Below are 15234 nucleotides of genomic sequence, written 5' to 3'. Positions count from 1 at the left end.
AGAAAATAAAAACAGTTTATCTCCAAAAAATTCCCTGAATTATACTAGAAAGCCAATGCAAAAGTAATAACCAAACATGTCACTTGCCAATCTCATCCTTAAAAATTATTACAGGAAGGCATGAAGTAATAGGAGCTCCAATTAACATTTTACCCTCATTGCTACTTTCCTGTACAGATATAAGTTTGGGGAAGTAAAATAATTTCAGAATCAGAAGCAAACAGATTGTTGTCTTAATGAGAGCCCATCAGCAAAGACAATTCAGAACAAGAGAAATTCAGTTATAACAACATTTCACTAGCCCAGAGACAGTTACACTTGAAGCCAGATGTTCTCATTCATCCATTTACTAGTATTTCACTACAGCTATTTCCTATCAGAAAATGTTATTTCTGGAAAAACTAAAACATTTCTCCATTTTATGTAAATTTTTGACAGGAAGATCTCTAAATGTTTGATCTCAGCATCAGCTTTCATTTGTTTAGTAATTTTAAACTTTATATAGAAAACCCAAACTACAGGCACTGTTCAGTTTTGTGAAAGATGATGTTTTCCAGTACTTTGGTCCAGGATTTCCCTCAAAGTAATAGCTGCTGTTTTTGATGGGCTCTGCCCTTTGGAGTTTAACATCATTATCAGAAGCAAGGTCCGGACCTATTTCCCTTTCCTGACTTACCAGTTGTCCTCATAAGCACATGGGTGCCCAGCTGAGCCACCTGCATGTTCAGCTGATTACACGAGCCATTCTCCAGTTTCTATTAACAGCAGCTTCCCACAGAGATCAGCTATAAAAACAATAGATAATCTGTGTCATCACTGTGACAACTTTATAGCTGGAAATTTAATTTGCTAGCATAAGAATTCTAAGGTTATCAACTTCTACTATTATCAGAGAATTTGACACTCAAAACTGGAGCAAAAAATGTAAGGTAAAAAAGCAAATGTTGTGATTAATATAGATACTGCATTACCAACGACCCCTGCAAGGCAAATGTATCTGTTTTAAAAAATTTGGTCTTGTAATTCTTCACACACTAACCAAACCAGATTGAATGCTGAAGTACCATAACTTTGTCCTTAGTCAAATATGATTCTGTTTGAGCAGAGACTGCCTCACTTGTAAAATTCACCTCACATCATCACTTTAATGAAAAAGCTGATCTCTTTAGTCCCCATCTACCTTGATAAAATGAGCTGTTAAGAAAGCCTAAAAATGATTGTTCAATGACTTGTTGAGAAGTGATTCATCAGAGCTCAAAAGGTATTTGCAATTTTCTTTAGCAGCTTTTCCTACTGCACAGTTCTATTCTGTCTGAGGAATCATAGAAAATAGTTTAAAAAGAAGGTTATAAACTGCATTTTCAGCTTCAGTCTATGTATTGATGCTGTCTTGAGTTGCAGAAAAACACTCTGTGGGCATGCAAAACTAGCCTTGGACACACAGTCGCAGAGGTCTCTTACTATCCTTTATAAATTAAATATATTACCTATATGATTCAATACTTAAAATATGTTTTATAAATATATTTAATATTAAAACAAACATATATCCATTATTATTAGTTCAGATGGGTATTAATTCCTGTTTACTGGGGTTAAGAATATATTTTTTTAATTACTTTTAAATTTAGATGACATTAAATGCTCTCTAAAAATATTAATTCACTGGGAAATCTTTAAAGGACAAACTTTGGGGTAGATCTTGAATAAAGTGATAGAGCAATTTTAGTACGAAGAACAAAATGCATATTTTCTTACTTACCAGCAGAGCTGACAAGCGAAATCTCTTCAATTGCTTGGTGCAGGATGAACAATTTATTTTTATTTGTACATCTAATTTTTTCTTACATGTCCTCCCTCCGGCCAACTGCTGCTAGCTAAACTGGTCTAATGCCTTATGTTCAAAACAAAATAGCCTTCTTTTTCTGGCAGACACATTTCTAACTGTCAGCCTGAAAGACCTTCCTAAACTATATCATTCATTGCCAACATTTAAACACAAGATGAGATATGCAAGAAAACCAAGAACAAAAGCCCCACAGAAGCTATTCACTCAGGAAAAAATCCTTGGGGGGAGAATCATTCATTCACTGTAAATAATGCTGCTCTACTACTGATGCAAATAATTTTCAGCAATAAAACTGAAGAAATGCCAAGTTCACATAAGAACTAAAACAAATGCAGTCTGAGTTGTGGGCATCTCTATTAGCAAAACTTTTCACAGTCCTTAGCATCTACATATGCCTGACCACCAGTGACAATTGGCCTTCCTGAGATGGAATCTCTCATCCCAACTGCACAGGGCCTTTACAGAACACTGGATAGAACAGCCAGCTCCAAAGCTTTACAATGAATTTATTGGAGAAGCACCAGCAGAGAGATTCCTCACTAGGGCAAGCAACACTGTGACTGATGGTGTTTATTTTCATTCCAGCCTCCTAGCTGCAGGTGGAGGAAATCGAAGGACTGCCAACGTGGTGGCTCATGGTTTTGCCAACCTTTTCATTCTGGACAAGAAAACACTCAATGAAATCTTGGTGAACTATCCTGACTCAGAAAAACTTCTCATGAAGAAAGCAAAGTATGTCCTAACAACAGTTTTTAATTCATATTATTTAGCTGCAGGATGGACAATTGTGACTCCTAGACTATTTGCATTCCTTTCTTGGAAAAGTGACAGTTGTAAACACATTTGGTGTTAGGGGTCAGATTTGCCTGGTAGTTTCTAGTTGAAAGCATGATCTTGGAAGGAATCCCAAGGCTTATGGAAATGTGGTAAGTAGAATGAAATCCTGAATGTAGTTGCCTTATGCATTATATTTAAGGTAACATTAAATAAAATAGGAGATAAGGATACACATCAGGAGAAACTGCAGGACAGATATCGGTTAAGGAAAAGGTTTTCAAAGATGCAATGAAACACTTGCAATTAATTCTACAGAGATATGCTTCAATGCATCCACAGACTTGTATGCATTACCAAAACCTTAAGCAGCAGTTAGGAATGGATTTAAAGTAAGGCCTGACAAGATGGAATTACATGAATTAGATACCTGTGCATTTTATTCAAAAGCATTCCGAAATGGGATTTCAAACCAAGATTGCTTTTCACCTTCCTTTGGCTGTAGCTTGCAAGGATCACCATTTTCACAGCATTGATAGGGCAAAGGATTGTCAGATTTTGTCATAAAATTATGACAAAATGAGTACCTTGCTATCTTGTAAAAGATCCAAATATTTGAAACAGTTTGTCACGATTAGTTCACTTCAGCGCCCGTACTGGTGTCTACTGTTGCCTCGAATTGCTATCAAAGGTTGGAAGGTTGGTCGCAGACTTGAAATTCCCCCATAGAAGACTAAACATAGCACAGGACAGACATTTTGTTTTTCACAAGTGCTAGCAAATGGCTGCATTCATCATATTGTAAGAGCCCAGGTAGTCAAACAACAGTATCTTGAGAATCATGATGCCCCTGAGGAACAAGGAAACCAGACACAGAATGGGCTGACCGCTCAATTTTCAAAACTAGCATTAACAGGTAGAAAAGGGGAACAAATGCATGGACCAATGATCTCCAGCAACAATCATTCCTCACTTTTCTCCAGCTTCTATCTAAACAGGACTATGACCTTCTTTTTCTTATATCTCTGTCCCTCGCTGCCTGTTTTGCTTTCTTGCCCACCCTAGGCATTATTCTGCCCACTCATTAGATTCTGCTTCCTCCAGACAGCCTTCCTCAACCATGGAGCTTAATCATTTTGTATCTGCACTCCCATTTGAGCTCAAAGACCTCTCTAGATATTAGACTAAAGCCAACACATTCTGTTTAATTTTAAAAATATGCAGTACCTGCCCTGTGCAGGAGGCCATGTTGCTTAGCAGTCTAGGCATCCACAAATTCTGCCAAAACTATTCACAAAGGGGAAATTTGTGCACTGTTTTCATAAAGATTGTGGTTATGTTCAGTTTTGGAATGAAGTTACCAGTTGCTCTGCCCTGGAAGGTTTACATTTGAGTTCTTTTTGGGGTTCCTTGAAGGAAACGGAAAGGATTTATCCAAGAAAGACATTTGTTCTATTATCACCTGCCCAATAACCCCTGTATGTTTTTTGTATAATAAGGCCATGCAAGCTGCTGAAGTATATATTTTTTTAAATTTGTGGCAATGAAATTAAAAAAAAAAAGTAAACCCTTCACTTCTGAAACTCCCAAAGTACAAGATGCTGGGGAAAATTATAGTATTATGGGATTTACTATACTTCAGTCTGCAAATACAGTCCTCACTCATAAAGAGCCTTAAGTCAGGGCTTTTGCAAGGATAGAAAAGTGGCCTTGAAACTTGTACAGTAATCTAATAGAAAATGAAAGCATGGGAACCCTCTGCTTTTTACTGGTCCTATCTATCTCAGATCTTTCATCTAATCTTTACCCTCATTTTTCATTCTCAGTTCTTGTCATTATGGCTGTAAATCAGTACAGCTACAGAACAGTGTGAAAATCTACTGCCACAAGGCTGGCAGTAGTGTTTGTATTGTCAGGGTGTCTTCTACTGAAGAGGACCAAAATTAAGTACCACTGTCTAGCCTGACCTATAAGAGATGAGCCATGCTGGAAGTTAGTTTGGTGATTTCCTCCAAAAGTGCCAACTGGAGTCCAGGTGGAGCACCAAATCCTCTCTGAATTTGCATCCAGAAGGCCAGATAAGAGACTGCCACCTCAGGATGGGGCAGCCATCCCCCTCCACACCTCTTCTTTCCTTATCTTTCTCCTTGATCTATTTCGTGACACCTTAATTTTTGAGCCAGCCCTTGTTTATACTCCAGGATATAGGTAAGCAACTCCAAATTTGAACAGTTTCCTCTATCTCTGTTTCCAATTTTGCTGCTGTCACTTGGCCGGGGAACCAAGTAAGAGCCATCAGATCTTCATGCATAATTGTGATATTTCAGCTTTGCAGGAACTTCCCTCAGTTTCACAGCACTACTGTGTGTTCTTATCCCCTTTTTTCTTCAGGGTGCTCCTGAAGCAGAAGGGGAAACCTGCTCCGGGACCACCAGTGCAACAACCACGGGGCTTGGCCAGTCTCTTTGGGCAGAAACAGGAAACTCCAAAATTGTTTAAAGCAATGCTTGGAGGAAAAGGAAAAGAAGGCCTTGCTAAGCTGCTGCAGCTGAAGAAACAAGAAGAAACTCAGGTAAAGCCACAGAAAACAGAGAAGAATCTACTCAGAGGGCTTGGGCAAACAGAGTAGATGAAAATTTAGCCTAGCTGTAATCAACAGCAAAAACTCCCAGTAGCTGAGATATAACCACTTTTCCTAATCTCTGTAAACACTAATTCTAAAATTTGGCTCGATCTTTCTGAACCTGGACTTTATGTAGACCAGAAAAAACAAAAGCAAGGAAAAAAAAGCAAGCAAACAAAAAATTCTCTAAGAAAGTAAGGATAAATGGATTTTACAAAGGCCTTAAGGGCATCTGATCTTCTAATTTTATGTAAACAACAGTAAATACAGGAATACCCAAACACAGTAATCTGATCCAGCTGACTCGGGCACATGGCGAACTTTCCAATTCGGTGTCAGATCTCTGGTTGTTAAAAATCCTGAAGACAAAATATAAAGTGTGGCCCACACAGCTAAAACTGATTAAATCTCTAATATCTTGCACTTATGAGAAAACTGTTGTTTTAACTGATGAAAAATAATTCCCACATAATACTCTGTTCTGAGAAATGTTAATGTTAATAAGAACCTGCTCACTTCTACATATTTACCCAAAGGTGGTGAATTCTTTTCTTTATAGCTGAAATAGCTGTGGTTATATTTAGAGTTAAATAAAGAACTTTGCACTTCGCTCACACCAATGACTATAACAAGATGATTGGAGCAGAAATACTGCTAATTTTAGTGTGTATTTGTGAACTTATTAGCAAATAGGCTTGGCCAAGGAATAGGGGCAGTGTGAAGTATGTCAAGGTTTATGTAACACTTTCTTTCTCCACTAATTTAAGGACATAAAGGAAGGCAAGACCTAAGGAAGGGTTCTGTGCCCCAAAACGGGTCTGTTTATTCCCCTATAATAGTAAGAAGCAGATATTATTAATATCTACATGTGTTTCCTAGGTTTTATATTGATATTCTGATTCTGAAGTTGCATTTTTCATTTAGAAACCAATTTCAGCATCTGAATAGAAATTTACATGTGTTGCATACCATTAATACAGTTGTCATGCTGTGCCTTTCCAAGGCATGTGCAGAATAGAACTACTTCCTGAATTTCTTCTGCAGTCTTGGAAAACATTAAACTTCTTTTTTCTAGGAAACTCAAGCTGCAACAGAGACCAAGCCAAAAGAAGAGGAGAAGAAACCTGTGGCTCCTGCAGCCCCCTCTGCACCCCCTGCTCAAAAGGAAAAGCCACAGGCAGATGCTAAGCCTGCAGTTATGCAGAGAGCAACCAGTAAGGAGTCTCTGATCATTAGTATGACACCATCCCCCAAGCCAGGAGAAGGAGAGATCCTTAAAGTTGAAATTAAAGAAAAAGAAAAGAAATAGATGGTGTATTGGGGTGTGGCCCATCTACTTGTCTTGCAACATTCAGAGGGCTGCCTGGACTTCGCTTTTGGGTATAGAATATAAAAGTAGAGACTACGCATGAGAAAAATCTACTCCAGCTCCTTGTCTTCCTGCCCTCCTCTCCTGGCACAACTGCACAAATTATTTATATTCTTAACCTTGACACTGAAGAGAGAACTTTTGGTGTATTAGAAATTACGGCTCAGATTGTATTTGACGACCATTTACTTGTTTCTTGTTTTATTCATGCTCTCCCTTTTCTCTTACTCTGTCTTATTCCTACTTCTCCTCTTCCCTCTCCTCTTTATTCTTGCTTTCTTCCTGTTGTTCCTGTTGCTTGGTTTGCTCTTAGCTTTTTTGTGTATTCTTTTCTGTTTTCTCCTCTTCCTTCCCATAGTTATCCTTTTCATTGCTACTGCCCTACTGTTGCTAAGGTTCCTTATGTTTCTCTCTATCCTTCTCCCTCCTTCCCTTATACTTCTAATTGGTGACCTGGGTTTGTGACCAGCGTGACTCAGAGCAGACAGCAGGTGATATGTGTTGGGATGTTTTACCTTGGGACAGAGGGCAACATAACAAAACCATTGTCAAAAAATAAATCCCAAAATCTGCAATTGGAAAGCAGATTATAGAATTATTGCCAGCCCTTTGAAAGCATAAACATCTGCTCCAGCTGTCTTTGATTCTGGCAAATTAACATGGGAAAGACTCAGTTCACCCTCCAGAAGTGAAGTATAATTTTGGGCTGCTGATTTACTTGCTTGATCTTGTCAAGCTGGGGCTGGGCATGCTCTCTGTTACATCTCATCAAGTAAGCACTTGATACAGCTGTCTGAAGAACCTTGGTATCTAAACCAGCTACTTCAAAAATAAAGGCTATTTTATAAAAAAGCAGGATTTACACTTTCTGGCTCTGCATTGCAAAGTTGCAATCAAAGGTCCAATTGTTCATCTACATCATAGACTCAGACAAATGGTGCAAAGAGAAACCTGTGTCTGTGTCTTAGCTACATCACACTTGTGAACCACAGTAAATCCTTCATGAGTGTCACAGCTGGTGGATACAGCCTCCCATGCAGGAGCTCCCACACTGCCAACCTTCTGCATCAACTCATCAGTCTCAGATGCAGTATTACAAAAAAGCTTGAAGCTGTGTTTTAAGCTAAACTCCCAACTACCTTATTTTCTTCTATGGGTTAGCATCTCTTCTCTCTCCCAATCCCCTTTCGGATACCACAAGATGAACAGTTTTGTAAACTAAAAACATTATGCAGAGGCCAAGCCAAGAAGTGGCAAAGACAGGCTTCACAGCTTCTTGGATGACCAGCCAACCAAGGCACTGTGCCAAATTAAAACAGTCACTTTGCAGGCCATATATGACCCTACAGGCTATGCATTCCATAGGTCTGTTCTTTAAAGCCTTTCAACTTCTGTAATCACAGGCAAAACTGGAAGCCTAACAGAATCAGTGGGAAGTTTGCCCAAGTAAAAGCTGGATGAGTGAATTCCATATGTTGCATATTCCACAATCCTCTGATGAGACCAAAACCATAATCTCTTAAGAAAGTTGTGCTGCATTAGCAGTGAGGTGAAGGTTCAACTGCTTTGTGGAGAGAACCATCTTTATTTGTATGCAACTTGTTACTTGATGTGTAAGGAAAAACAACATCACAACAGAGGGAGAAAATTTTAAATTGTTTCATAAAGAATTATTCATGTATTGCACATCCAGGACTGTCTCAATGAAATCTTAAGATTAGAAATACTGCTGAACTGTTCCACGAATGAGACCTTCTATGAATAATAATACTCTATGAATTACAATGCATAGTTTCACATCCTTTTTTTTTGAGAGAATTGTCAAAGCATTATGGAAGGTGGGAAATATTCTACATATTTTAACATTTTTATATGAATGAGTAAAGCTCACTCTCATTGAAAAGAACCGATTCCCTTCTGCCTACAGAAATGCTACCAGGTAATTTTAAATATGCCCACAGAGAGAACATTCAAGTTCATCAATCACATACTGACATAAATTACAAAGTAAAGGCTGAGACTGCAATGACAGAGCTTCCCACAAATTGCTGCTTTGCTACAGCTTGTAACAGCCCAGGTTTGCAGAAAAGTTTGACAGTTTTGTCTGCAAGACTACTGTTATGCACAGCTCTTGAGTTCCTTTGACCCAAAACAAACTAGAGGAAGTATCAGTGCAGAAGACAGTGACCACACATAAATAACATCCATCTGGTTTTCTGTAACGTCCTACTTTTCTATTGTTGGGGTATTTTCTTCCTCCCACAATTCCTCCATTCTTAGGGTTGGCAGGCACAAGAAGGCTGCACAAATCAAAGTTGCAACTATTTGTATGGTTTTCACCAGACAGAATGATACGAGCAAGGGGTTTATTACATCTTACAAGACGTAAGTGACTAGTGAAGAAGCAGAATGAATTACTCTGGTGCACTTAGAAGCAGAATGAATTACTCTGGTGCACTTAGAAGATGCAGTTTCCAGTATCACAGTTGTCTCTGTGTTGTATCACATTCCACTGCAACACTGTCTCCTGTATCTTAGTGTCCTAATTGAGTCCCTCAGACTTGAATACACTTGAATGCAAAGAAACTGAAGGGTAGAGTAGGATAATGTACTTGAAAACTACAAGTAACCATCACTCTATGCCTCTCTACCTAAGTTGTAGAGATTGTTCTGGCAAAAAAAAATTTGGAAAACCTGATAATAATTGTATGAAATAACATGCATGGGAGAACTCTAATGTGGCACAGAGCATGAAAGTCACAGCTAAAACTCTCCAGTTTCAGAATATCTTCTTGCTAGAAGCCAGTTTAAGATGCTTTATGGAGAATAAACTGCAGTCATTACCACTAAGTGGAAAGGCATTTTTCCTCTCCCTTTTATACTTGTTATAAATCCGTGGCATACTCACCATAGGAATCACAAAAGCAGCATTTAGCATTACACAGGATATGCTGAATACAAAAGCATCACAGAACAGTATACTGAAATGATCATTTTAATGCACAGGTATTGCAAATCAGTTATCTTCATCAGAACTGAAATACATACAAAAGTAAAAAATTCTGGTTACAGGTGAGCTCTCTGCTGTACATATGTATATATATATAATGACCAATACACGGCAAGAAGCATCTGATGACAAAGGCTGCCATACATCACTTTTATCACAAGGTGGTGCCAGTGACCTACGAGCACACTCACTTTACAAAACTTGGACAATATTTTGCTTAGTCACCCGCAAGATATTAGTGCATTTTTCACATGTAAAAATAAACAAAAAATGGCAAAACAGCACAGTAATTCCCCTTCCCCTTGACTCACAATCTGCTGCATCTTCTTCATTCAGAATATCACTTCAGCCTACCTTAGGAGTTTTCAACAGGCATTAACTGTACATCTCTAAGTTATACCAGTTCTTGCCACAGTCCTGTCTGAAACATTTAATTTACAAAGAATAGGGCACATTGAGAATTAGGTGTCACTGATATGCATTTAACTCCCTAAGCTTGAGGAACATGGGAGCAATTCTCTAACAAGAGATAATCAAGCCTCTACTGTAGAAACCCAGAATTTATGCATAGAATACAGACAAAACAACAGGTTGTCTTTTACATGTAGCAGATACTTAGTATAACAATACATACTAACACATTTAAATGCACTTCCATGGCAACTTAACACACAATTAGTAAGACACAGCTCAGGTACAGCATTATATTTTTGGCAGACAGCTCAAAGGAACTTCAGTAGTATCCTGTACTCCTATCAGTAGTACTCATCCACTACAATTAATGCAGACAAAGCATTAATATGCATCCAATTCTCTCTGTACATGAAGCAGATAGCCATGGAACAGTTTACTCTTCCAAAATCATACACTCTCAATCTGCAGCAGTGTGATTTAGGTTTATTATAGTAACTTCTTTGATCTCAATATTTTGAGTTGCATATCTGATATGACACTTCATTATAATTTATACATAAAGTAGTAACAGATTTTCACTACACTGATAAAAAGATGATTACAGTTTTTTTTTAATATAAATATATGAATTACATTTTACAAAAAGAAAGAGCTTGGCTTAACATGAAACAGCCTCTCCTCCTTAACATTCCACTACTTGATAGTATTTAGGATCCCCTTCTACCAAGAAAAATGGAGTGGAGATAATATATCCATTTATGATTGATTGATAATTCTCAACTGTCTACAAAGCATTTGGTATGTCTTGTGTAAAATAATCTCAATCTCTTATCTTCATCCATCAATGTTAATGTGAATTCAGACTTTTGACAGGATTATACATGTAAAACAAAACAAACAAAAAAACAAACCAAAAAAACCCCAACAAAAAAAAAAAAAAACTTAAAAAAAACCCAAAAAACCAAAACAAAACAACAGAACCAAAAAAAAAAACCCAATAAAAGCACACTAAGCAGCTTTAGCAACTAAAAGTCAAATACACTATGACCTGGTGAAATCTTGAGTGTCCAAGTGTGCTAAATTTAGCAGTAGCCCATTCTGTTCTTACATACTACAGCCAGACCATCCACATGAGATAAGTTGGATGTCTAACTCGAAACCACTTCAAAGGTGAAACTGCAAAATTAATGTTCAAGATTGGCATTTCAGAAGTGATAAATGTGACCTTTCCCTCCACTTATGTTACATTCAGTGACATGATTGGAAGAGATCCTCAGCAAGCATTATGCAGCTGGAGGTCAAGAAACCTTCATTTGTCCACTAAGTAAACACATGACTTAGACTTGGTATAAAAGGTGAAGGGAAAACTCAACCCAAGTAAATAAAGCAGAAATTGTTTGCCCTAGAGAAATGCAGTATGATTATAGGATTAGGGCTTGAGAGACTTGACTTTTTTGTGTCTTCCCAAAAGGAGAGAAAGAGGGAATATCGGGTTTTTTTGCAGGCACTTTTCATTAGTGGGTTCATAGAAATAAGCATGATTCAAAATATGACAAAAGTAAATACAATAGTAATTGGGAGAACTTACTTTACCTCAAAATATGCAGTTCTAAATCAGAGAAAACTTGTAAACTAAAAATTGAATTCCAACTTCACAAAAAGCACTTTGAAGATCAATAGTCATGACTGTTTTATGAAGGGGATGGAACCCCAAAACAGAACCTCTATCAAAATAAATCTGGAATTTCCATTTTCCAGTACACTGCACATTGGAACACATCTTACAGCCTTTAAAGTAGTAGCCTCATAGGCCAGTAGTACTATTCTTAGATGTTAGAGGCTTACCTTGATTCACCCTAGTTATTCCCATACTACCTTAAGTGAAAGCAGACTCTAAAAGAATATATACTTTAATGACTTCTTTGGCTTATGTTCACACAGCCCTGAATCCCAGGCATTGCCCAAAGGCACTGAAGTGGCAAACAGGAAGCAGCTGTGCAAGGAGGGCCTTTACACTCTATGGCACTTGTCTGAATATGAAACACCTATACCAAAATTTTGTTATGGTGGCTTAATAGAAACTCTTTTTCCACTCTTTTCAAAATCAAATGTATCCATGTAAGCACTATCTCTCAAATCAACATCAAACTTAAACACCATTACAATTTTGGCCCTTAAAAGGCACACTTGGCAAAGTGATTTGTAGGCAAAAGCTACATAGACATTATGATACAGAGGCATGTGTACGTGTATACAGAACTATATCGAGAACCAAAGTCTGTAGATACAGCAAGTGAAGCAAGCACAAACTCTTTCCTCTGCTCAGCCCATTCATTTTGCAGCAAAATTCTTAGGAGGCTCAAGTTTGTACATGCTGAAGTAGTTCACCACTTGCTGAGGGACTTCTGCCAGGACACACTGAGCCAGAGCTTCTTTGGGAGACTTATAAAAAAAGAACACCAAGCTTTAGTTTCCACCAACTGCTAACAAAGATTCTAAGGCAAGCAATAAGCACCTCCTCTAGAAGGCCAACTTAAAGTCTGACATTTACAGAGGACTTTACATAGTGCCCTTGTATGACAGACAGATGGAAGCTTCCCTGTCAGCTTTACCTTCTTTACCTTCTCACTCCTGTTACGACAAATCAGATGGCTGTCTTGTGCCACTGAAGTAACAGGAGCTGAGTGCACAAAGCTTCCATGTCTGAAGACACCTTTTGTTACACGAAATACACAGTGCAGATATCAGACTTCAGCTATCTGTTTAAGATGACCCTTCAGGGATTTGTCTAAATCATCTGAAATCTTTTGCACCAAATCTCACCCACAATAACTGTATTTATATGGAGTAGCTCTTTTGCAGATACTGTTTCTACTGTAAGACTTAGTATCCATAAGAAAAAAAAAAATCTTTTTCTAGAAACTGATAATACTTGAATGTATAGTATTATACTGAGCATTAACCCTAGTTAAGTAGATTAACTAATCCAAGTGCGTTAATTGATAAGCATATTCTGTATTGATTTTGCTCTTTCCCTTTTCAGTTTGCCTGAGTTACTCTGAGATTAAACAAAGAATTGGTATGAAAAGTAAAAATGTAAAAGCAAAATAAGAAGTTGTAAGCAGTATTATTAACAAGTTAATACTAAGACATGAAACGAAATTAGAATATATTAGGATGGAAATAAAAATATTGATCTTATTTGCCCATTCTGAGGAAATTTTGGTGGTTCTTATTTAAATCAACTATTTTCAACATTGTGACGCTTAAAATTTAACTTCGATTAGCCTACACATACATTATTGTATTTTACAGAAATTAAAAAATATAAAAAACCCCATCCATTCATTTAATCAGGTCTGAGAGAGTTTTACAAAGGTCATTCAGCTGCAGAAACTAGTCAGAAATGCAGTGCTGGAACTAGAAACTAAAGGGTTTAGAGTTTTTTCAGCATTTGATAAAGACTTGTCTAAAGAGTACATACTGGATATATCACAAAAGCTTAGGACTAGATGTAGGGCATCCTAGCAAGCCCAGCATACATCTACAATGTTTATTAAGCATATCAGTAAGATTACTTACATTTTGGAACTTCCTGAATGGCACAAATTGGACAATGTCTCTGACAGCTGGCTCTCCTGACGAGGACCTAAGAACTCCATCGTCACCATCAAGAAATTCCATGGCATCGAAGTCTGCTCCTCCCACACCAACAATGATAATGGACATGGGCAACCTTGAAGCATTAACTATGGCAGTTCGAGTTTGATCAAGGTCTGTTATCACACCATCTGTGATGATCAGCAGTATAAAGTATTGCTGTCAAATCAACAAACACTGTGTTATGACAAAGAAATAGCAAACATTTAGGTACGCACACTTAGAAAAACCCACATACAGACTACACAGTGTAGTCACTTTAGTATGTTTTGTGTGCTCACTGAATTTTACAATCAAACATCTAATTTGTAGTCAGGCTTCATCTGAAAAAGCTTGTAAGGACAACATAATCTTTTAAAAGAAGGTATCAATAAACAGCCACCATCCAAAACTCTACTGCTATCACCCTTCTTTCCTCCAAAATCCCCAGATAAACCAACAGTTAACCTATTTTCCCAGTATTTGATCTAGGATAGAAGGCAGTTTACTGAGGTTTTGGGAAAGGTAACACCTTTGAAACTTGTACTTTTTTCCTTTCTGGTCTATCAATACCTTTATGAAACACTACTTCATTCATTGTATTCTGAAAATCCTAAATCACACCTTTTAGTGTTGAAACACACAGCCTTTTCCAAATTCCTTTAATCATGTTTTCTAGCTGCTTCATGAAGTTAATTACCAAGGTGTCTAAGACTACTTTGTAGTACATCAGTAATTTAATTAAGTACCACCTGAGTTGCTTCCACTGTTCGGTCGGGGCTTCTAAGAAGTTGGCATCCTAGCTTCTGTTCTGGATTGGAGCACCAAAAATGAGCTAGAAATACCAAGTCTGGAAATTACCAAAAACTTTTTGAATTTCCAGTCTTTCATCACTTCATTTCAGATGATTACTGAATAGCATAAATTCAAGTCCCAAAGATACTCCCAGTATTCTTAGAAGTCTCTCTTCACTACTTTCCTTCCCATCTGTCTTTATCTGCCTTCAAATAATTGTTCTTCCCCAATCTTGTCTGTTGAGGTATCACCTTTTCTCCCTGCTCTCTGCCAGTCTGTTCCCCCACTCCAGCAAGAACATGTACAAAGCAGTTATGACCACAGAAAGCTATAAGCAACTGCAGTAGGATAGCACATCACATCAGATTTATTTCTCTTTTCTCCATACTTCCTCCATATTGGGAAAAATCCAGCATCAGAATCAAAAGCCAATCCCAAATGACCATGATATGTATTAAATGTCAAGGTAGCAAATTATCTTCAATACATCCTTTCAGGCAGGAAAAATAAATCTCTTGCTAGGCATACTTCATAAAATAAAAGTTAAAAAAACCCAAACAAAAAAAAAAAACCAACAAGAGGTTTACTCCTTTCCTAAGACAAAGACATACACCCATATACATACTTTTTTCTTTTTTTTTACAGCTACTAGTGAAAGACTACCAAGGTTAAATTACCTTATACATGGTATATGAAAATCCATTTTTCAAATTGGTTCCTACTGACAGTTTGACATGCAAAAATAGCTAATTTTATTTTTT

At 37.5% G+C, this 15234-nt stretch overlaps 2 protein-coding genes across 4 annotated transcripts in view; one reads left to right on the top strand and one right to left on the bottom strand.

The window, feature by feature from the left end:
* Window positions 1-7289, top strand: part of CNGB3 (cyclic nucleotide gated channel subunit beta 3) — a 38780-nt gene extending 31491 nt beyond the window's left edge. Inside the window, exons 14-16 of the mRNA XM_064429986.1 lie at window positions 2435-2581; window positions 5015-5195; window positions 6322-7289. Of these exons, the coding sequence (XP_064286056.1) occupies window positions 2435-2581; window positions 5015-5195; window positions 6322-6555 (562 nt within the window). The 3' untranslated portion in view covers window positions 6556-7289. The remainder of the gene's footprint in view (window positions 1-2434; window positions 2582-5014; window positions 5196-6321) is intronic.
* Window positions 7290-9594: 2305 nt separating this feature from the next.
* The window catches only part of CPNE3 (copine 3), a 29322-nt gene continuing 23682 nt past the window's right edge, over window positions 9595-15234 (bottom strand). For all 3 annotated transcript variants that reach the window (XM_064390829.1, XM_064390846.1, XM_064390837.1), the window contains 2 exons: window positions 13622-13858; window positions 9595-12481 (listed from right to left, as the gene is read on the bottom strand). In XM_064390829.1, the coding sequence (XP_064246899.1) occupies window positions 12371-12481; window positions 13622-13858 (348 nt within the window). In that variant the 3' untranslated portion in view covers window positions 9595-12370. The remainder of the gene's footprint in view (window positions 12482-13621; window positions 13859-15234) is intronic.

This window comes from Passer domesticus, chromosome 1 (assembly GCF_036417665.1).
Source record: "Passer domesticus isolate bPasDom1 chromosome 1, bPasDom1.hap1, whole genome shotgun sequence".
Taxonomy (NCBI): domain Eukaryota; kingdom Metazoa; phylum Chordata; class Aves; order Passeriformes; family Passeridae; genus Passer; species Passer domesticus.
This window is presented reverse-complemented; position numbering and strand designations above follow the sequence as displayed.